We start from the raw sequence: 22,946 nt of genomic DNA on the forward strand, positions 1-22,946 counted from the left end.
TGGAAGAAGATCGAGAAAGAATTACTGTCACTTGGAATTCTACATAGAGATACACAGCACTCAAGTAAGCTTACTGACATTTACAATCGGTTGCCACAACATTTAAAAGTTTGTTTTTTATATTTTGTGGTCTTCCCATAACACAGTAAAATCAATGTGGAAAGACTTATTAAGTTATGGATTGCTGAGGGATTTGTGAAGCCACTGAGATGCATGCCATTAGAAGATATAGGTTACATGTATTTAAGGGTTCTTAGAATTAGAGGACTAGTCATAACAGAGGGTGAGCACGATTTCAAACCAAAGACTTGTGAGATACATGTTGACATGCATAGCTTTTGCGTACGAGAAGCTCAAAAAGAAGGTCTTTTATGTGCAGCAAATACTCAACAGTGTATTGGATGGTCATTAGACATACTCGCAAATTCATGTCGCTGGTTAAGTTTACGCTCACATACTTTGGACTATCATGTGTTGTTTAGTTCAAATATCCCTCGCTCTTTTTTCGTCTTTCAGAGACAACATTTTGAAAGGTTTATACCTTTCAAACATTTAAGAATTTTAGATTTGAGTGAATCTCTAACATTCAAAAGAGTTCCATTATTGCCCTTAAGGAATTTAGTTTTTTTAAGATATCTTTCCATAGCTAAGTGGTTTGAGAGTTGTGATGATGTAGTATCAAGTAACTCAAATTTGCAAACACTTACTGTTTCTGGCATTGATGAATCAACATTTGGAGCATGTACTCTTCATTTATTGTCATCCAAAATTTGGGAGCTGCAACATTTTAGGCATCTCATACTTGGGGATATGTATATGATAGATCTTCCAAACATGGTTAAAGAGCATTTGCAAACATTAGTTTGTGCAATGCCAATTCATTTCAGGCAAAAAGAAGTGTATTATTGTAGATTTCCAAGCATAAGAAAACTGAAAGTTGTGTATAAAGACGTCTTAGTGCCTGGTTGCAGCGATAAGCGATGTTGCAGAAATCCTATCATCATTCTGGCGAATTTTGAGGATTTATTGAGGTTGGAGACTCTAACAGTTATGGTTCCAGTTGGTAGTATAGCCCTTTTAGAGCGGGTTGGTTTTCTTTCAAAATTGGAGAAGTTGAAGTTAAGTGGGACTAATTTTCCAATGAAGGTTTTAACAGTAATTGGGCAATTACCGAAGCTTAAGGTGCTGAAACTAGAGAATGCTTTCTATGGCAGAGTGTGGGAAGTGGTTGAAGGAGGATTCCCTGAATTAGAAAAGTTGGAGGTTGAATCCAGAAGTCTTGAGCAATGGGTGGCCAATACTAGTAATCCTTTCCCAAAGCTCGGGACGATATTATTAAAAGGTTGTTATTCTCTAGAAGAGATCCCTCCACTAGGTGCAATGGATAAAATGTTTTTGGCAATTAAGTTGGAGCAATGTCCTCCTTCTGTCGTCACTTCTGCCAAGAGGTATCAATCAGAGAGGAGGCAGCACAACAGCTATTGTGTACCTTACGTTATTGTTGACCGCAATAATTTTTAATTTGAGTATGTTCCTTTTCTCTTTCATTCTTTCGTTTATTTATTAATGTATTTTGGATGATTTTTTTAATGATATTTGTTTGGTTGGTTTGCAAATATGAAGGGACTAAAAAATGTACTCCATAATAATATCAGCAGGAAGAATAAGAAGAATATAATGAATGGCAGTATCAGGAAGAGGAAGAAGAAGATGGAAGAGTATACAGATAAGGAAGAGTCAGAAGAAGAAGGATATATATGATGTATGAGGCTATCATATTCAATCTAGAATTTTCCACTTTTTTGGTTATATATATTTGAACTTTTAAGTCATTGTCTTCTATTTGCTGGGGCAAATTAACTTTCCTCATATTAACTAAGAGAGTGTCAATGGTTCATTTTTGTTTACACTTCTCCCCTTGTTGCAACCCTTGAAAAAGTTTGTAAATTTTATTTTTTTTTTAAAACAATACATTTTTTACTATAATTGTTAAAAAATGTAATGTTTCTGATAAATAAAGGTTTTTTTGGTAAATTAAGTTAATTCAAACATAATATAATATTTACACAGATCAGATATAATATTTAATATTAAGTTAAAAAATGTATTGTTTTTTGATTGGTTTCTGTCATTTGGACTTCACACCAAGTGTTTGAGTTATTGGGTAAAAGAGAAGCTCCCTTAGCTTGCTATGAGTTTTGGAGAAGGCCTCATGCTATTGTATAGTCTTAAGAGTTATTTACTGGTATTGTTTGGGATGATTAGATTGAACTTCTTGTTTAATCTCTAGCTTGTAAAATATTTAAAATAGAACTTTTTAAAGATATATGGAAGTTTCTTGTATAAGCTGCTGATGTTAACAAAATGTTTGAAGTTCAGGACAGACTCCGAGGGGTTCCAGCAGCAAGAGACTCTCCATTCTCTTCCCAAAGCCATCAGGTCAAGCATATATATCGCACTTTCTCTTCAATTTCATGGTCGACAAGGTCCATCTTTTTCGGGGAATATCGAGTGATTTACTGTTCCAGCTGGTAAGTTCAGTTATGAGATTATCCTGTTATTCGTCACTTTTATGAATCTTGATGTTCACAATCAACTACTTTTCGATGTACTTTTAAGGTCTCGCGCGTCTCGGAGATGAAAACATAGTACTTCCCCTTAAAAGAAGGGCAATTTATATCCTACACCACGGCGCGCGTTGCACTATGCGCCCAGATGCAAACGACGTCGTTTTAATTTTTTTTTTTTGAAATTTCCCGCCCCAGTGAATGGCAGTAGTTTTTTCTTTAAAAAAAAACCCGTTGTTCAAGAATGTACATAATGTTATACTAGAATACACATAATTGTATACATGAATGTACATAATTATATAACAAAATATACATACTCTTTTTAAAAGATAATACACATAATCTAACATAATACATAATAAACATAAACTTTTAACATAATACACATCAACTATTAACATAATACATACAAATTTTCTGATTCGGATGTACATAATTGTATAAAAAGAATGTACATAATTGTATAAAAAATGTATATAACTGTATGAACCAATACACATAACTGTGTGAACAAATACACATAATCCCAGCAACTTCCTACCGCGCCTCCCAAAACGACCCCAAAACGACGTCGTTTTGGGAGGCGTGCGGCGTATGAAGGTTTGAATGAGAATGTATTATTGAAAGAGAATAATACAACATAATATATAGAGCTATACACCAGGATCCTAAGGGAAGTTACAACAGATTGCATGCTCAGTCTAAGACTAACAAAATAGAGAAAGAGTAGGACAACATCAGATAAATAATACTAATTATAATTAGTCTTTAATACGCCACTGCAAGATGGTGGATCCATTGGAGACACCCAGCTTGGACCGGAAAGGAAGAAACATGGCACGACCCAATGGTTTGGTAAGAGCATCTGCAATTTGTGACTTTGAAGGAGTATGACAAACATACAAAGAACCATCAGCCACCTTTTCACGCACAAAAAAATAATCCAAAGCAAGATGTTTCATCTTAGAATGAAACACCGGGTTCCGACAAACATAAGTGGCTCCTATATTATCACAGAACAGAGTAAGAGGCCGAGGCTGTGGAATGCCCAACTCAGTCAGTAAATTACAAACCCAATACAACTCTGCCGCACCATTAGCCAGCGCCCTGTATTCAGCCTCCGTGGAAGAATGGGAGACTGTTTTCTGACGAGTAGACTTCCACGAGATGATATTTGGACCGCAATATATAACATACGCTGTAGTAGAACGACCCCCATCGGACACACCACCCCAACAGAATCAACAAAAGCGGTTAACTGAAGACCTGTAGAGCGACGTAACACCAATCCATAATGACAGGTACCCTTCAAATATCGCAGCAAATGCTTCGCAGCCTGCCAGTGAACTGCACCAGGGGCATGCATAAATTGAGATAGACGGTTAACTGCATACGCAATGTCCGGACACGTGATGGACAAGTACTGCAACAAGCCAACGAGCTTCCTAAACTGAGTGACATCCAAAACTTCAACAGAGCCAGCTGTGGGTAACACAACATCCTTACTCATAGGTGTTGAAACCGGCTTAGCACCATCCATATTAAACCGTGAAAGAATATCTGAAAGATATTGGCTTTGAGAGAGAAACAATCCGGACTCCACACTTATTAATTCAACACCCAGAAAATGATGAAGTGCGCCCAAGTCCATGAAAATATTTCTCTTAATTAATTTATTGATAATGAATAATTTTTTTTTTTTACTGAATTAAGACATTGTAAGGACAATGTAGCGAATATAATCAATTAATAAATTTGAATATAAAGAATTTTTATATTGTAGAAAAATAAAGACAATATAACTAATACAATTATTTCTCTTTTTTTTTTTTTTTTTTTTTGAATGCAATTATTTCTCTTATTTAATTTACTGATAATGAATAATTTTTTTTGAATAAAGACATTGTGGACACATAATTCTAAATTAAAGAAATGCATATCTATAATTTTTTGTTGTAGCTACTAAATTATTATTTATATAATTTAATAAGAGTAAAATAGAGTACTAATTATGCCAACTTTGATTGGGATGAGGTTCGTACCTAAGACCTTTTTTTTTTTTTTTATTAAAATCAATGAGTAAGTTAACGGTGAACTAACGGCAATTCTTAAAATTTTAACGGAATTAGTAACGGTGTGTGGGTATTTTAGGAAATTTTAGTGTAAAATTTAAATCTTATCAATCTTTTAATCAATCTGAGCCATTCATTTGATTAAAATCTGTGACCGCCATTTTTTCTACCCATTATAGGCCTAACTCTCTTGGGCTCTTATTAGTATAGTAGATATATATATATATATATATATATATATATATATATATATATATATATATATATATATATATATATATATATATATATATATAGGGTTGAGTTCAAATGAGGACAACAATATATAGAGGACTGTGAGGACAAATAATGGGCACACAACAAATTAGTACCAGGCAGACAACTTAATACATAATGGCACACAAGAATAAATGTAAACATCAGGTTTCGAACCTAGGCTCTATAAATTAACAAATCTAGCACGCGACATACAAACTGTGGCACACGACTACATTCGGCCATGCACACAACATACCGGCTAATGGCACACACTACATCTGTCCTCACAGTCCTCTATAATATACTTGTCCTCATTTGAATACACATCTATATATATATATATATATATATATATATATATATATATATATATATATATATATATATATATATATATATATATATAAAGAGAATTAATCTCCAATGAATCACTAATTATTATTTTTAGTTGAATATTGTGATCTTCTATAAATTATATTGAAGATCATGTATTAAATTTAATATTTTCAATAGTTGTTGCATATTTTTGGAGCTTACATTGCATAATTTTGCCTTCCAGTGCACATTTTCCCTTCTTCCAGTGCACATTATTGTGCCGTATAGTGCAGGTCACCGCATTTTCACACCTAAGGGTATATATATATATATATAGGGGTGTCAATGCGGGCCAGCCCACCCCAATGCGGACTTTTTATTTGGCGGGCTTTTGCGGGCCGGCCCGCGAAACCCGCGGTTTTGAAACTACACAGCCCAAGCCCGCCCCATGCGGACTTGCGGGCTTTGCGGGCTGGCCCGCGGGTCATCACTTAAATTAAAAAATAATAAAAATAAATAGTACATAAACTGATAAACATGTTAAAACCGCTGGCTGGCTCACAAACTTTTTTTTAGTGTTTAAAAAATTTTAAAATTAATATTTTAAAATATTAATCTCATATATATATATATATATATATATATATATATATATATATATATATATATATATATATAATGTTACACAGCAAGGCAGAATTCTGCCTTGCTGTGTAACGTATATTTATTTATTATTTTTTTTTATTTTGTAATAGGTTTAGCCCGCGGGTCGGCCCGCAGCCCGCGCGGGTTGCGGGTTAATTTTGGCCCGCCTCGTTAGGCCCGCATTTTCACGGGCTTATTTTTTCATGACCCAAATCCGCCCCACCGCGAGGCGGGTGCGGGCCAACCCGCGGGCTTCGGTCCATTTTGACAGTACTATATATATATATATATATATATATATATATATATATATATATATATATATATATATAGTGAAAGGTTCCCGTGCGGATGTGCGGTGGATTAATGTGTGTGAGATTTGTACTCAATGTGCGTGAGTGTTGTGCCTAATGTGCCTGAGATTTGTACTTAATGTGCGTGAATGTGTAAAATGCAGCAGAAAATATTGATGTCAGTTTCTTCCCCATCCCCAGTAGCCATTTGCCCCCTCCCTGATGATGATGATGCGGAGGCGAGCTATGGTGGTTAAAAATTATGGGCATAATACAACAGAAATCCACACTTAGGTGTTTTGCAAATTTTACTGTGCGTGCATCATTTATATAAACATTCAACTGCACTCAAGGTAGCTGATAATCCAGAATCCATGGCCAAATTGAAGGAAGAAGTAACAAGAAGCTTGGGCGTTAATGTGCATGAGTTTCTGTTCTGCTTCCTTCTGAGCTCGTAATTCCGAAATACGCACGCACATTAAGCGCAAATCTCAGGCACATTAAACACAATACTCAGGCACATTAAGTACAAAACTCACGCATATTAACATGACGCACATTAAGTACAAATCTCAGGCACATTGAGTACAAATCTCACGCCCATTAAGTATAAACCTCACGCACATTAATCCACCGCACATCCGCACGGGAAGCAACAAATGCACCTGATCCCTTCCCTATATATATATATATATATATATATATATATATATATATATATATATATATATATATATATATATATATATATATATATATATATATATATATATATATACATTCAGGTAAAAACACCCCTTAAAATAAAAATGTGTGGACTACTTTAGACCGTTGCATGTTGGGTTTGGACGTGTAGGATTGATTTGTTGATTTGTGTCTATTTAGATTCCTTGGGCAGTTCTTATTAGAGATGGCAATGGGTCGGGTGTGGGTCGGGGAGGGCTACATCCATCACCCGACCCACCTTATATTTTCTCCACCCACCCCCACCTCCAACCCGCATCGGGTGGACTTTTTCAGAACCCACTCCCACCCCCACCGGGTGCGGGTGTCCACTACGGATACCCACCACTTATCATTTTATTATCTTTTTCAAAAAATAATATTTAAATTATTTACACATAATAAAAAAATAAATTCCATTAGTGATACTAAAACATAAATAATGGAAATATTTAAATATAATAACTAAATTGTTAATTTTTAAAAATAAACTTAGTAGTTTTGATATAAAAAATAGTAAAACGATACACGAAGTTATATAAACTATTATAAATAACTACATACTAGTACTTATTTTACTATTATATATATATACACACACACATGGTGGGTCGGGTGGGGTTCTAGGCGGGTCTTGTACATAGAACCCGAATCCAACCCGACCCACTACGGGTTTTCTTTTTTAAGACCCACCCCGACCCACTACCCACCATCACCCAAAAGAAATTGATCCATGCGGGGTGGATTCGGGTGGATATCCACGGGTTGGATTGAAATTGCCATCCCTAGTTCTTATTATTGGCATAGGGGTAATTTTGTGATTTTACTAGTTTGTTATCTAGTCAGATCCGAAATTAACACAGCATGCGCCCGGATTAATTGTGGTTTGTCCGTAGTTGTCTCTCTCCATTCATCGCGCGTTGCTTGAGGTTTCTGTGGCGACGCCATTTGATTCTTCGCTTCGTGCGGTCTCCATTCTCCCTCGTCATCGTTCGCGAACAATGGTCGTCGGTGGGGACTGCAGTAGAGCCAAGCAGCGGGGACCACTTGCTCGGGATATCAGTCGAGGTATTTTTTTTCACCTTTGACGTTTTTGCAATTTTTTTTTTTGGTGGTTATTGTCGTTTTCTAAAACAACAATAAAGACATTTAGTGGCAAATCTTTTGTGACACTTCATAATTTAGTCACAAATAATATCCTTTTTGTGATCAAATAAATAATTCGACACTATTATATGGTGTAATTGTGATAACTTTTTTTTTGTCACAGATAATATGGTAATTGTGACGAGTAAGTATTTGTTACGAATAAATTGTCACTATTAATAGAATAAGAGTGTCGTAACATGTGTTGTCACTAAATGTATGTTTATTTTGGTGGCATTATAATTATGGCGGGAACGAATGTAATTGTGACAAAAAATAATGTTGACACAAATTTTTGTACTTTTTGTGACAAATAGTTGTTGGTCACTATTGTTGATAATATTCGTGACAACGTTTTTTTGTGAATAAAAATACAATTAATTTGTAGCATTAGAAATGAGAAACAATTGTGAGAAGAAATATTATTGTCACTAATATTGTCATATTTTGTGATGAAATTGTTACAAATATTTGTGACGCTCTATAATTGCGTAACAAAAATTACTAAATTGTGACAATTATTGTGTTGATTTCTTTTTTAGTCACTAATTTATTATAATTGTGATGAGTAATTAATTGTTAGAATGACTTCGTCACTATAGTTAAATAGTTAGATATTGTGTGAAATAAATGTAATTGTGAAAATACATTTTATAATCACTCATTTTGAACGTTCCTATGTGGCAGATAAGTTCACTATTACTTATTTTACTAATTTTTCATATCAATTTTTTTTTTAAATAAACATGTATATGTTTAGTACCAACAATATATTTCAGATTTATTAAAATTAACCATTCAAACTCAATATATATATATATATATATATATATTTGAAAACTTCAAACTCAAAATATAAAAAGTAAAGAATTCAAAAGTTATAAATACAAATTCATATAGTACTCAATCATCATCATCACCATTGGAATCTCATCATCATCATCATTAATAAAAGCATCTCCATCACTATAAATTTCATCTTATTCGATACTCATGGTATGAACATTTTATGAGTTTACTTCAACAGTTGCAGCATCCAAATGAGGCCTATGCAATACCATAACATCATTATTATATATCTTCCAAATTAGAACTTTGAATGGTAAATGTGATACCCGATTTTTTTTAGCCCTTCTAAATTCTTCTTTTTCTGATTGATCATTCATTTCTTTTCTAATCAAGCCTTTAAAAAAATTAATATCACATTATCCTTATTCTATTATTATTGTTATAAATAAATACAGAATAAAGTATGTATAATTATAATGTTTAATTATAAGTATGTGGGTAATATTTTGAAATACAAAATAATTATTTTAATATTAGTTGTTGGCATAATTAGTACTCTATTTTACTCTTATTAAATTAAATAATAATTTAGTAGCTACAACAAAAAATAATACATATTTATTTCTTTAATTTAGAATTATATGTCTACAATGTCTTTATTCAATAAATTAAATAAGAGAAATAATTTCATTAGTTATATTGTCTTTATTTTTCTCCAATATAAAAATTCTTTACATTCAAATTAATCAATTGATTATATTCTCTACATTGTTCCTACAATGTCTTTATTTAAAAAAAAAAATATTCATTATCAATAAATTAATTAAGAGAAATAATTTTATTAGTTATATTGTCTTTATATTTCTCCAATGTAAAAATTCTTTACATTCAAATTCATCAATTAATTATATTCACTACATTGTCTATTATCTTTTTTGTCCACTATTTTTTAATTAAATAGCAATGTTATAATACAAAATAATGCTATATATTTATTTACCAAGTATTTTATTAAATACCATGAAAAAATTAAAAAATTATAATTACTAAAGTCAATCATATTAACTACTTGAGCGATTTGTTGACAAAGAGAGTATTCAAATCACACAACAAATTGAAGTGAAAAATTAACTCGCAATGTCTTTGTTTGACAATCAGCAGTTAACTCTTCAATATTAGTATATATTTAATATTTTATGCCCTAATTTTTATTTGTTCTCGCTTATGTCCCGTATTTGGTTTCAACCATACATATATAATTGTTTTATTGACAATTATAATCAATCTTGACGTACTATATTATCTTGCATTTGTAAATTTAGAATTGCCTATTTAAATACGCAAATTTAACATTCAATTATCTATGCATGAACAATTCCAATATAATCTTGCATTGATATATTAACTTTAAAGTACTTATTTAAAAAAAAAAACACTGAGCATTATCTCAATCGCGCAATGCGCGTAAAAAACTAGTATATATATATATATATATATATATATATATATATATATATATATATATATGTATATACTATATTTCGAATATTTAAGTACATATATATATATATATATATATATATATATATATATATATATATATATATATATTATGCTTTTATAGGATAGAAATCTTTAAGTAATTTACTAAAATTATTCTTTCCATTAATTACTAAGTTGATTAGGGTTGGATGATGATCAATATAGATATTCTCTTCCTTCTGTTTTCCTACCTTAGCTGATTCTACTAGCAAAAGAAAATAAAAAAATTCATCTCTTCTTCACATCTCTTCATTTTCGAAATTTAAAAAAAAAAAAAAAAATTCTTCTCCTATTCTCCTCAAGAGTTGAAACAATCGACACAGGTCTAAGGAGGAGAACTTAGAGGATTAAAAGATTAAAAAGATTTGAGAAGAATTTGTTCCAAGTAAGTGGTTATCCTTTATCTTACTTTGCCCATCTTTGTTGTTTTTTTTTTTTTTTTTTAAATGAATTTTTGATTGGTTGAAAGTTATGAATCAAATGAATTATTTTATGAAATGACCAAGCGTTATCTAAAAATTTTGGTATGATGTGTATTAGTAAAAAATGCATAAATATGAGATTTTGGTTGGTTGGTTTTGTTGTATGAATCATATCTAGATAAATTATATTCATAATAGTTGAAATATATAAATTTTTAGCATTGAACATGTATTATGCTAAAAAAAAAAATGAATGTAATGTTTGATTTATTATATGTTCTGTACTTACACATATATATACTTTTGCATGTATTTTGTATATAAAAAAATTTATTTTATTATTATTGAATGACATACGTGTGTGTGTGTGTCTATATATATATATATACACACACAAACATATATATATATATATATATATATATATATATATATATATATATATATATATATAACTACCGTATTTTACATATATATAAAAAAAAAGTATATATATTTCCTGTTGTGACATTTCTTAAATTAATTTATTAAATTATTGATATTTATCTTAATTGCAGAATAAACTTTAAGAAGAGGGAGACAAGAATAAAGAAAAGATTTCAGCTGCACTTCTACCACTTGTTGAGCATTTTGATTTGGTATTAAAAAGAAAGTCAAGTTATGCACGTGGTTAGGTTTTCAGAGAATAACTTCAAAAGTTTAGGAGAAAATTCTTCTTCAAGCAGAAACAGAAGCTTCAAAGAAGTGTGAAAAGAATTTAGAAGAAGAAGTTGCAAAATTTAAAGAAATCGCACAAGCAGCTTTAGAGAAACAAGCTGTTAAAATCAAGCAAATTTTTGCTCACTTAGCAAGCAATCAAGGGCTTCAAAAATAATTCTCACAAATAAGTACAACTATCGTGACTAAAGTGTTGTCACAATAAAATAATTAATTGCAACGATTTTAGTTGTCACTAGATTAATTTTTTGCAATAACATATTTGGTCTCAAATTATACATTTATTGTGACAAAAGTAGTGAGTAATTGTGACAACTTTTCAAAAGTTGTCACTACTACAATAGTGACGGAGGATATAGTGACGACAGGTGACGACTTCAAAAATTGGTCACTAATTTCACCAAAATTGATAGTTTCACCAAAATCAATGAAATTCAGGAATATATATAATTTGACGTCCTTCAATTTTTGTTTATTGACCATTTTTGTATTCTGTACCGCATGTGATGTACCTATTATTGAACATTTTTGTATCATATTAAACATTTTTGTTTATTGAACATTATTGTACATATCGTGCAGTGCAAGTCCATGTGCATGTGCTTCTAATTAGTGTACTGTCTCCACTTTATATTAAAATATATAATTGATGGGTATAGTTAAGGCATAAAACATGTGCAAGAGTGAGAGATGGCTGCTTGTGTTGCATTGACTTTACATTAATTAGCTATTGCGCGCACTTCTATATACTCTAAAACAACCAGATCTATCAGACTTAAAAGCAATTCTTCTTCTTCATTCTTTTCTTACTCAAAAACCCAGAATTGAAGTTGCAGAGAGTTTGAGAGATGGCTTGTGTTGCATTGACTTCTCTGATGGCTACCATTGAGCTTGAATTTTTGCATCCCAACCACAGAGTGTCTCTTCTTCATCATGATGAAAAGCCTTTGAAATCTCTGCTTCAGAAGCTTTCTTCATTGGAAGCCTTTCTGGAGAAGGAATACAACAACGCTGTGGGTGGTGTTCCAATCCAACGACATCTGCTAAACAAAATCAGAGACTTTTCACTCAAAGCTGAAGATGCCATCGAAATACAACTCAGTAACATCCTTCAACTTCAACAAAAAGCTCATCAAGGGGAACTCCATCTCCATCTCCATCTCCATCAAAGCTTGCAAGAAGTGGCAAAGGAGGCAGAAGAGTTGTTGAAGGTTATCAACAATCAAGATGTTTCTCCTCCGTTGATTGGTTGGTCAGAAGCTGCAGCTTCTCACCCTCACAACATTATTGTATCGTCGTCGGGTGTAACCTTGCAATGCTCTCCACTGTTTAAGGAGTATGTAGTACCGGGTATTCGTAGCTATTACTTGACATTGAAAGCGAAGCTTCTTGATGATATCTTATCTCCAGAACGAAGTGTAATCACAATTGTTGGAGTCCCAGGCATTGGAAAGACTACTTTTTGTAAAATGATGTATACAGACAAGGTTGTACCACATTTCGACATTCACGCTTGGATTACTATTCCGCCAAGATACAATGGGGATGTGCAACAACTACTGTGCCACCTTCTTCAATCAATGAGGCCAACCCTCCTCAATCAAGAAATTGACATGCTGCAGGGAAGCACTGTTTCTCAACTAAAAAACCAACTGCACAAACACTTGAAATGCAAGAGATATTTCATTGTTTTGGATGATGTCCCTAACACTCTGCTTTGGGATGATATCCACCAATGTTTTCCCGATGATTCAAATCGAAGTCTGATATTGCTAACCACTCCTTTCACGGATGTGGCTGAGTACATCAGCAGAGATAGAGATTCCATCAACATCCTGCCTTACCTAGATGGTCTTCACAGTTGGTTTTTATTTTCCAACAGATTTTCTCCTAAAGAGCAGATGACACCTAAATTTGAAGAAATTGCGAGGCATCTTGTTGAGGATTGCCGCGCTCAATTGTTACAGTTGCAGACCGTCTATCGAAATGCAACTACACATTGAAGGAATGGAAGAAGATCCAGAAAGAATTACTGTCATTGGGAATTCTGCATAGACATACACAGCACTCAAGTAAGCTTACCAACATTTACAATCGTTTGCCACAACATTTAAAAGTTTGTTTTTTATATTTTGCGGTCTTTCCAAAACACCGTGAAATCAATGTGAAAAGACTTATTAAGTTGTGGATTGCTGAGGGATTTGTGAAGCCAGTGAGTTGTCTGCCATTAGAAGATATAGGTTACATGTATTTAATGGATTTTATAAGTAGAGAACTAGTCAGAACAGTCGTTGGAAAGGACCATTTCAGAACAAAGACCAAGACTTGTTCCATACATATTGACTTGCATAGCTTTTGCGTACGAGAAGCTCAAAAAGAAGGTCTTTTATGTGCAGCAAATACACAACAGTGTATTGGATGGTCATTAGACATACTTGTAAATTCATGTCGCTGGTTAAGTTTACGCTCACATAGTTTGGACTATCATGTGTTGTTTAGTTCAAATATCCCTCGCTCCCTTTTCGTCTTTCAGGAAAATTTTGAAAGGTTTATATCTTTCAAACATTTAAGAATTTTAGATTTGAGTAAACCTGTAATACTCAAAAGAATGCCATTATTGTCCTTAAGGAATTTAGTTTTTTTAAGATATCTTTCCATACCACAGTGGTTTGAGAGTTTTGATGATGTAGTATCAAGTAATTCAAATTTGCAAACACTTACTGTTCCTGGCATTGAAGAATCAACACTTGGAGCACGTACTCTTCATGTATTGCCATCCAAAATTTGGGAGTCGCAACATTTAAGGCATCTCAAACTTGGGGATATGTATATGATAGATCCTCCAAACATGGTTAAAGAGCATTTGCAAACATTAGTTTGTACAATGCCAATTCATTTCAGGAAAAAAGAAGTGTATTATTGCAAGTTTCCAAACATAAGAAAACTGAAAGTTGTGTATAAAGATGTCTTAGTGCCGGGTTGTAGCGGTGGGCGATGTTGCAGAAATCCTATCATCATTCTGGAGAATTTTGCGGATTTATTGATGTTGGAGATTCTAACGGTTACGGTTCCAGTTGGTAGTATAACCCTTTTACAGCGGCTTGGTTTTCCTGCAAATTTGGAGAAGTTGAGGTTGAGTGGGACTAATTTTCCAGTGAAGGTTTTAACGGTAATTGGACAGTTACCGAAGCTGAAGGTACTGAAACTAGAGAATGCTTTCTATGGCAGAGTGTGGGAATTGGTTGAAGGAGAATTCCCAATATTAGAAGTGTTGGAGATTGAATCCAGAAGTCTGGAGCGATGGGTGGCCAATACAAATAATCATTTCCCAATGCTTCGGGAGATATTCTTAAAACGTTGTTATTCTCTAGAAGAGATCCCTCCTATAAGTGTAAATAAGTACCTACGGTTTTGGACAATTAAGTTGGAGCAATGTCATCCTTCTGTTGCCACTTCTGCCGAGATGTATCAAGAAGAGATGAGGCGCAACAAATATTTTGCACCTCGCATTATTTTTGTTGACACTTCTGCCAAGATGTATGAAGAAGAGAGGAGGCCGCACAACGAATTTGTTGTACCTCGCATTACTCCATTTTGTTGACGGCAAGGATTTGTGAGTATGTTCCATCTGTTTCTTTTTTCTTCTTTTGTTTATTTTATTTGCAAAATTTGTTTAATATTTCTTTTTATCACCTGGTTTCATATATATTTTTGGTTCCGTTTTCCGTTATCGATCCAATTGCTATGATGAATCACGGCATAAAAAAAAAAAAAAAACAGAAGAGTTAGAGAAATCATCAGAAGAAGTATTATTTTTATTGTTAATTTATACGAATTCTTTTTATAATTCGTTCACAATTTTGGTTAATTTTATATATTCTTTTATTTATTTTAATAATTAAATTTGTTTAGGATTTTAGTTATTATTATTATTATTATTATTATTATTATTATTATTATTATTATTATTATTATTATTATTATTATTATTATTATTATTATTATTATTATGTTAGTTTAGTTAATAATGAATTATTGTCTGCCCACCAGTGTATACATAGGGTAGAGGTCTTTTTTAATTGCACAAAAAAATTTATAATAAATATTTATTTTTAAATATACTAATTTAAAAAATTATATGTGTTCATGTTAATTGATTAGTCACTTAATAGTGTCTGCCCACCAGTGAATCTATTGTTTCTAGCTTGTAAATTATATTAGTCAATTATAGGTTCATTACTTAATGTAATTGTAGGCTAAGGTAATGTTGGCAATGGAACCATAATCATGAACAATCTGCTTCAGGTCTAAAGTTTGCAGTCCATTTGTTTTTGTTTGATACAATCTTAAAACCAAATGATTCTATGTTGTAAGCTGTTTCATTTGCTCTTGATCTGAGCAGCATCTGAAGGACATGAGGGATCCAATTATGGAAGTAGTTCTCTTAGAGACAGAGAACATGTTAGCCCGCGGAAGAATGGACCTCTGCTTCGCGACGCTCAGAGGAGACAATCTGCTATTGCATCACTTGTTGAAACGTGGCCTCGATCCAAATGAATCCGACAACAACGGGAGAACAGCTCTTGTGCTAGCTCAACTCGATCTGTGAATTGCTTTTCTTTGAAACACATTGTTTGTTTCTTCTCATTTTCTGCTTTTCGATCTTTTTTTGCCTTTTCGTTTCGCCCATATCAGCATATAGCAGCATCAAAAGGATATCAAAACTGTGTTCTTCTTCTTCTGGACTTTGGAGCTGATCCCAACAGCAGAGGTATACATTTTAACTTTCTTTGCTTATCTTATAATCTAAGAGGCAAAAGCTTGCTTCGACGCCACCAAGAGCTATAATGCACATGGGCCAAAACCACCACTAAAAGACTAAATCCAAACAATTACCGTCTTAATTAAGCCATAGCTTTATAAACCTATATATGATATTTCTTATATTTTCAATGTGAGACTCTTAACCGCTTAAAATGTGTTTATTCTGCAATTTAAACCATTTTTTTCGTCTTTCAACACCTGCAAATTCTGAAGGGAGTGTGCCATTGTGGGTAGCCATCTTGGGAAAACATGAATCAATGACCAGACAACGGCGCTAAATTATCCTTGGGTGATGTAGGTCAGTTCACGTGCACTGCAGCTGAGGAGAACAACCTGGAACTACTCTGATGTTTACATGTATTCTTGTGTGCCATTGTGTATTAAGTTGTGTGTCTGATACTAATTTATCGTGTGCCCGTCCTCTGTATATTGTGGTACTCATGTGAACTCAACCCTATATATATATATATATATATATATATATATAGGTAAAAGCTCAGGTGTGAACTTTTACTATTCTGTGCATGTGTGCACTAATGGTGACCGTGCGATTACGCTGATCTATGGGTGCGAATGAGCGTGCACACGCATTGGGTGCATCCCGCCACATTCACCATTTAGTACTGCGCATTTGGGTGGGGGGGGGGGGGGGGGGGGTTGTGTGTGTGTGTTCAACCCGTGGGCGACACAGTTCTAGCAGCTATGTGGTTGCGGCATTCTTGCTGGGGGGTAGGTGCGATAAGTTGATAGCTCGCTCTGGTGGAAGCCCCGTCGTTCTAGGAGAGGTAGGTCACAGCATTCGTTCTCGCCGTCGGCTTCGTTGCACAGGGTCGCGGATGCGTCTCGAGCGTTCAGACGCCGCGGTGGGCGTCAGTCTCCGACGGCGGCCGATCGAGTCAGGTTCGAGCGGGATGTCCCAGGGATTGCGACTAGGGTATCTGCACGGCATTGGATTGCGCACCGGTGGGGCATGCGAGGTTTGTGCATTTCCATTTGGTTTCTATGTTTTTATCTGCTATTTTCGAAATCGGGGCAACGTAGTTAGATTACATTGCGTAATATTTGTTTGATTAGAGTTGTTTTCCAATTCGGCTTTATCTGCAATTCTTTAGAATTTAATTGCAGTGCTTGGTAACCTGATTAATGCTTAAGTTTGAAGCTTAATCACACTGCGTATTTAATAACAGTGTTACATTGGAGGTTAGTCAATTATCATTGCGTTCTGCATGTGGGTGTTCGGATTACAGTACTGTTCTTTAGTTTTTGGGTATTCTTATTTTGCTCTATGGTAGTTTTTGTGTATCAGTAATTCATTCCCTTTGAGTGGTTATTATGTTTAATTTGATTTCCCTGGTTTCAGTCATTCCCATCTTTATCAATTCTTCAATTCCCCGAGTATAATTAGTAATGGTTTACTCATGTTCTAAGGGCCCAGGGTTTTCCAATTGTGGTCCCATCTGTTTTTATGCTTTCAGATTGAGTATAATGCACTTGGTTTGCTTTCAAAGTTTAAGTCGTGAGTATAATTAGTGATGGGTTATTCATTAGCATTATATTTTCTTTAAATACGCAGCTTGTTCAGAATGTGGCTTCTTAACAGAATGTGTAGCACTAGTGCACCCATGCTGGAAGTATTAACCTGTAGGTTGTGTGTGTGCACTCGTATCTGCATGCACCAGAAGCAATCCGGGGGTTCAATTCCAACTGAAGAAAAAAATTAAGTCTGTGTCAACAGATAGCGGTCAATCCTCAAGTCAACAAGCTGACTCATCCACAACTTAATCCAGATCATCCAACCTCCCTAACTAACTCTGTAATAGCTTCTGTTAGTTCAGTTATAGAGTTTAAATTCTTTTCCCCATTCCCGCTTCTATCTTCTTCTTTGTAACTTGTTTTTGACCAATCTGTAAAGTCTCTAAGAACAGAGAGCTTGAGAGCAAGAATACATCAAGAACCCTTTCAGTTTCCTTCCCTTTTCTTCTTGAATTGCTGCACCATTCTCGACATGGTATCAAAGCCCCAATGGCGTGGCGTCCACCAATTGCGAACATGGTCTTGCAAGCAGCTTCAAATCAAGCAGGAGGAAACCAGAACCAAGCTGGTTCATTTGGTGCAAACCAAAATCACCCAAATCCCATCCCAGTTCCCGCTGCGACTCTGATCGGAAACTTCGATTCGAATGATATGACGAATCCTCTCCACCTTCATCCGAATGAGAGCCCAACCCTACAGCTCGTGACAGTGCAGTTGGAAGGAAGGTCCAACTACCATTCTTGGTCAAGAGCCATGGAGATGGCACTAATGTCCAAAAACAAGATGAGTCTTGTGAAAGGGCTTGTAGCTGTTCCGAGCAAGCTCGATCCAAGGTATTATTACTTGGAGCGCTGCAACACAATGGTCCTTTCGTGGATACTTAGGGCTGTCTCACCTACTATAGCTCGGAGTGTCCTTTGGATCAATACTGCTGAAGGTGTATATAAGGATATGAAAAAGCGCTTCAGTAAACAGGATGTGTTCAGAGTTGCTGAAATTCAGTCACAAATCTACCATACAAAGCTAGGTAACTCCACCATAAATGAGTATTTTACACAATTGAGGTTGTTGTGGGATGAACTTCTTGTTTTGAGACCCATCCCTAGCTGTGAGTGTTCCACTGGATGTGAGTGTGGAAACAAATTATCTGAAAAAGTGAAGACACATCTTGAGAATGATATGTTATCTGCTTTCCTAACTGGCTTGAATGATAGCTACATTAACACCAAGCATCAGATCATGCTGATGAAACCCCTCCCAGATGTTAGTGAAGCCTTCTCCATGATTTCACAGCAAGAGAGGCAAGTGTGTATTGAATCTAGTACTCTGGAAGATAGTATTACAGGGGCAAACATCTTTTTTACAAAGGCAGATAATAACAACAGAAGAACCTTCTCTAATCAGAAGTAGAAACCTGTATGCAGTTATTGTGGTTATACAGGACATACTATTGACAAGTGTTACAAGAAGAATGGTTATCCCCCAGGTTGGAAGCCAAGAAACAAAGGCTTTGGATCAGCTAATCAAGTCCAGGGTTCTGTGCAAGAAACTAGAAGTTCAGAAACTAACTCCTCATTTACTCAAGAGGACTGTAGAAGGTTTTTGGAGTTTATGCAACAACAAGAGAGAGCCAGGCTCAATACCTCTCTTGATCATGCTCCACAGGTCAATACCATAGCAGCCAACTTCATTCCAAATGCCCAACATGAAGGTAATACCCACATCAGTTTAACTAAATCTGAATCATTGTGGATCATTGATAGTGGTGCTACACACCACATTGTATGTAGCATACATTTACTGCATATTTCCAAGAAAGTACAAGGGATTTATGTGGATCTACCAAATGGACATCAGGCAGAAGTCTCACACATTGGGACTGTACACTTATCTTCTGATTTGGTCTTGCAGAATGTATTATGTGTCCCAATATTCCATTATAATCTGATCTCCTTGGGAGAACTGATGAGGGGATCCAGTTGTAGCACACTCTTCCATACTAATCAGTGTATTATACAGGATCAACACCATGGGAAGATGATTGGTATGGCTAAGCTGGAGAAGGGATTCTACCACCTTGTTTTTCCTGTTTTTTCTCAATGTAAACCTGCTGTCTTGCCTGTAGTTAATACTTGTAACTTCTGGCATGCTAGGTCAGGGCATGCTTCTGAAGGAAAAATAAAGTTTCTACAAATAATAGACAACAAAATTTGTAATGATAAGCCTACTGTTTGTGAAAGTTGCCATTTGGCTAAGCAAAGAAGATTACCTTTCCAACCTAGTTCTTCTATTTCAAATCACTGTTTTGATATGATTCATGCTGATATATGGGGACCATACCATGTTCCAACTATCTATGGACATCAATATTTTCTAACTTTGGTAGATGACCACAGTAGAGCTACTTGGGTGTATCTCATGAGAAAGAAGAATAAAGTAAGACAGATTATGCAGTGCTTCTATGAACTTATCAGTACTCAGTTTGGGAAGAATATTAAGTGTGTGAGGTCTGATAATGGAAAGGAGTTCTTAATGGAGGAATTCTACCAGAAAAAGGGAATTATTCATCAAACATCATGTGTCTATACCCCTCAGCAGAACAGTATTGTGGAAAGGAAACATGGGCACATCTTGTCTGTAGCAAGAGCCTTGAGATTTCAGGCCAATTTACCTGACGAATTCTGGGGTGACTGCATCCTTCATGCAGTATACTTGATAAACAGGCTTCCATCTGCAGCCTTGGCTAATCAGATTCCATACCAGATACTATTTGATAAAATACCACAATATCAACACCTTAGAGTGTTTGGATGTCTAGCTTTTGCTACTATTCCTAATTGTCAAAGAGACAAGTTCTCTCCAAGGGCTAGGAGAAGTATTTTCTTGGGATTCACTAATGGTGTGAAGGGCTACAAACTGCTAGATACTCAGACCAAAGAAGTCTTCCTATCTAGGGATGTTTCTTTTTATGAAAATATATTCCCTTTTCAGAGTTCACAAGATGGGCAGTCCCCTAACTTGATTCTACCCTCTGAGGGTGTGGCACATTTCAACTCTGATGAAGACACTAGTCTACCTGCTGATGCTTTTGAGGCTTCACCTAGCTCATATGAGTTACCTGAGATTCCACCAACAATTCCAGTCCAGGGCAATGAACCTGGCAGTACAGAGTCAACACCAACCCCAGAACCAAGGAGATCAACAAGAGTAAGAGCCAAACCCTCCTATCTTAATGATTATACTTGTCAGAGTATAATTAAGAGAACATCTCCACATGACATCTCCAAATTTTTATCTTATGACAATCTGTCACAGGCATACAAGGCCTTTGCTGTCAATATATTGGATGCCAAAGAACCAAGAACATATAATGAAGCCATCAAGAAAGAATGTTCGAGGAAAGCCATGGAAGCAGAAATCACTGCCCTACAAGCCAATAATACATGGGCTCTAACTGATCTCCCATCTTCTAAAGTTCCTATAGGTTGCAAGTGGGTATTCAAGACCAAGCTTAAGGCTGATGGGACCATTGGGAGGCACAAGGCTAGGTTAGTGGCCAAAGGTTACACTCAAACACCTGGCCTAGACTACCTAGACACATTTAGCCCTGTGGCTAAGATAACCACAATCAGAGTATTACTTGGGGTGGCTGCAATTAAAGGGTGGACACTCCACCAGCTAGATGTGAACAATGCCTTCCTTCATGGAGAACTCAATGAAGAAGTATATATGACATTGCCTCCTGGTTTCACTTCTGCCAAGCCTGGTCAAGTATGAAAGCTAATCAAGTCTCTCTATGGACTGAAACAAGCTAGTAGACAATGGAATCTCAAACTTACCCAAGAATTATTAAGCATGGGCTTCAAGCAAGCAGTGTCAGACTCTTCTTTGTTCACAAAGGGCAAAGGTAATGATTTTGTGGCTTTACTTGTATATGTTGATGATGTGGTAATTGCCAGCCCAAACTTAAATCAGGTGGAACAAATTAAGAGTCATTTGGATGCTGTTTTTCACATTAAGGACTTAGGTCCTCTAAAGTACTTTTTGGGGCTAGAAGTAGCAAGAAGCAGTAAAGGCATATCTGTCACACAAAGGAAATACACACTAGAATTGTTTGAAGATACTGGTTTTCTAAACTGTAAACCAGCCAAAACACCCATGGCAACAGGAACAAAACTCAGTAAGACAACTGGGAAGAAAATTGAAGACATTACTCAATATAGAAGGCTTGTGGGAAAGCTATTGTATCTTACAATTACAAGACTAGATATAAGCTATGTTACACAACAGCTATCTCAATTCCTAGACTGTCCTACTGATGTACATATGCAGGCAGCACACAGGGTCTTAAGATATATCAAAGGCAGCCCCAGGCCAGGGGCTCTTCTTCTCAACATCTTCATCCTTGTAGATTAAAGGATTTAGTGATTCTGATTGGGCTGCATGCCTGGACACTAGGAGATCTGTTACTGGCTATTGTATGTTTCTGGACACTACCTTGATATCATGGAAGTCAAAGAAACAACAAACCATTTCTAGAAGTTCATCTGAAGCTGAGTATTGGGCACTTGCAGCAGCAGCCTGTGAGATACAATGGCTTATTTACCTGCTGCAAGATCTTGAAGTGGAGTTTGATTCCCCAGCCACACTATATTGTGACAGCAAATTTGCAATTGCCATAGCTGAGAACCCAGTATTCCACGAGAGAACGAAGCATATCGAAATAGATTGCCATTTGGTGAGGGAAAAACTACAAAAGAAAATATTGAAGCTGATGCATGTCACCACTGCAAATCAACTAGCTGATGTGTTTACAAAACCTCTTGCTGCTGCTACCTTCTCAAACTTCATCTCCAAGCTGAGTCTACATTGCTTGTACACTCCAGCGTGCGGGGGGTTGTCAACAAATAGCGGTCAATCCTCAAGTCAACGAGCTGACTCATCCACAACTTAGTCCAGATCATCCAACCTCCCTAACTAACTCTGTAATAGCTTTTGTTAGTTCAGTTGTAGAGTTTAAATTCTTTTCCCCATTCCCTCTTCTATCTTCTTCTTTGTAACTTGTTTTTGACCAATCTGTAAAGTCTCTAAGAACAT

At 35.2% G+C, this 22,946-nt stretch overlaps 5 protein-coding genes across 5 annotated transcripts; 4 read left to right on the top strand and 1 right to left on the bottom strand.

The window, feature by feature from the left end:
* Window positions 1–585: 585 nt before the first annotated feature.
* On the top strand, window positions 586–1,794 carry LOC109184039 (putative late blight resistance protein homolog R1B-13). The gene is made up of 2 exons (XM_019334079.1): window positions 586–1,526; window positions 1,624–1,794. Exon 1 carries the CDS (start codon window positions 811–813, stop codon window positions 1,519–1,521), a length of 711 nt encoding a protein of 236 aa, XP_019189624.1. The 5' UTR covers window positions 586–810; the 3' UTR covers window positions 1,522–1,526; window positions 1,624–1,794.
* A 1,537-nt stretch (window positions 1,795–3,331) lies between these two features.
* Window positions 3,332–4,110, bottom strand: LOC109183925 (uncharacterized mitochondrial protein AtMg00810-like). The gene is made up of 2 exons (XM_019333953.1): window positions 3,799–4,110; window positions 3,332–3,607 (listed from the first exon to the last, which is right to left on the bottom strand). Exons 1-2 carry the CDS (start codon window positions 4,108–4,110, stop codon window positions 3,332–3,334), a joined length of 588 nt encoding a protein of 195 aa, XP_019189498.1.
* An 8,230-nt stretch (window positions 4,111–12,340) lies between these two features.
* LOC109183927 (putative late blight resistance protein homolog R1B-13) lies at window positions 12,341–15,093 on the top strand. The gene is made up of 2 exons (XM_019333954.1): window positions 12,341–13,468; window positions 14,158–15,093. The coding sequence occupies exons 1-2, from the start codon at window positions 12,341–12,343 to the stop codon at window positions 15,091–15,093; spliced, it is 2,064 nt and encodes a 687-aa protein (XP_019189499.1).
* A 630-nt stretch (window positions 15,094–15,723) lies between these two features.
* LOC109184040 (potassium channel AKT1-like) lies at window positions 15,724–16,734 on the top strand. Its single transcript, XM_019334080.1, has 4 exons — window positions 15,724–15,797; window positions 15,895–16,077; window positions 16,188–16,263; window positions 16,521–16,734. The coding sequence occupies exons 1-4, from the start codon at window positions 15,780–15,782 to the stop codon at window positions 16,592–16,594; spliced, it is 351 nt and encodes a 116-aa protein (XP_019189625.1). The 5' UTR covers window positions 15,724–15,779; the 3' UTR covers window positions 16,595–16,734.
* A 4,970-nt stretch (window positions 16,735–21,704) lies between these two features.
* LOC109183928 (uncharacterized mitochondrial protein AtMg00810-like) lies at window positions 21,705–22,803 on the top strand. Its single transcript, XM_019333955.1, has 2 exons — window positions 21,705–22,169; window positions 22,261–22,803. The coding sequence occupies exons 1-2, from the start codon at window positions 21,705–21,707 to the stop codon at window positions 22,801–22,803; spliced, it is 1,008 nt and encodes a 335-aa protein (XP_019189500.1).
* Window positions 22,804–22,946: the final 143 nt, after the last annotated feature.

Source organism: Ipomoea nil, unplaced genomic scaffold, assembly GCF_001879475.1.
Source record: "Ipomoea nil cultivar Tokyo-kokei standard unplaced genomic scaffold, Asagao_1.1 scaffold1237, whole genome shotgun sequence".
In the NCBI taxonomy this organism is placed as follows: Eukaryota; Viridiplantae; Streptophyta; class Magnoliopsida; order Solanales; family Convolvulaceae; genus Ipomoea; species Ipomoea nil.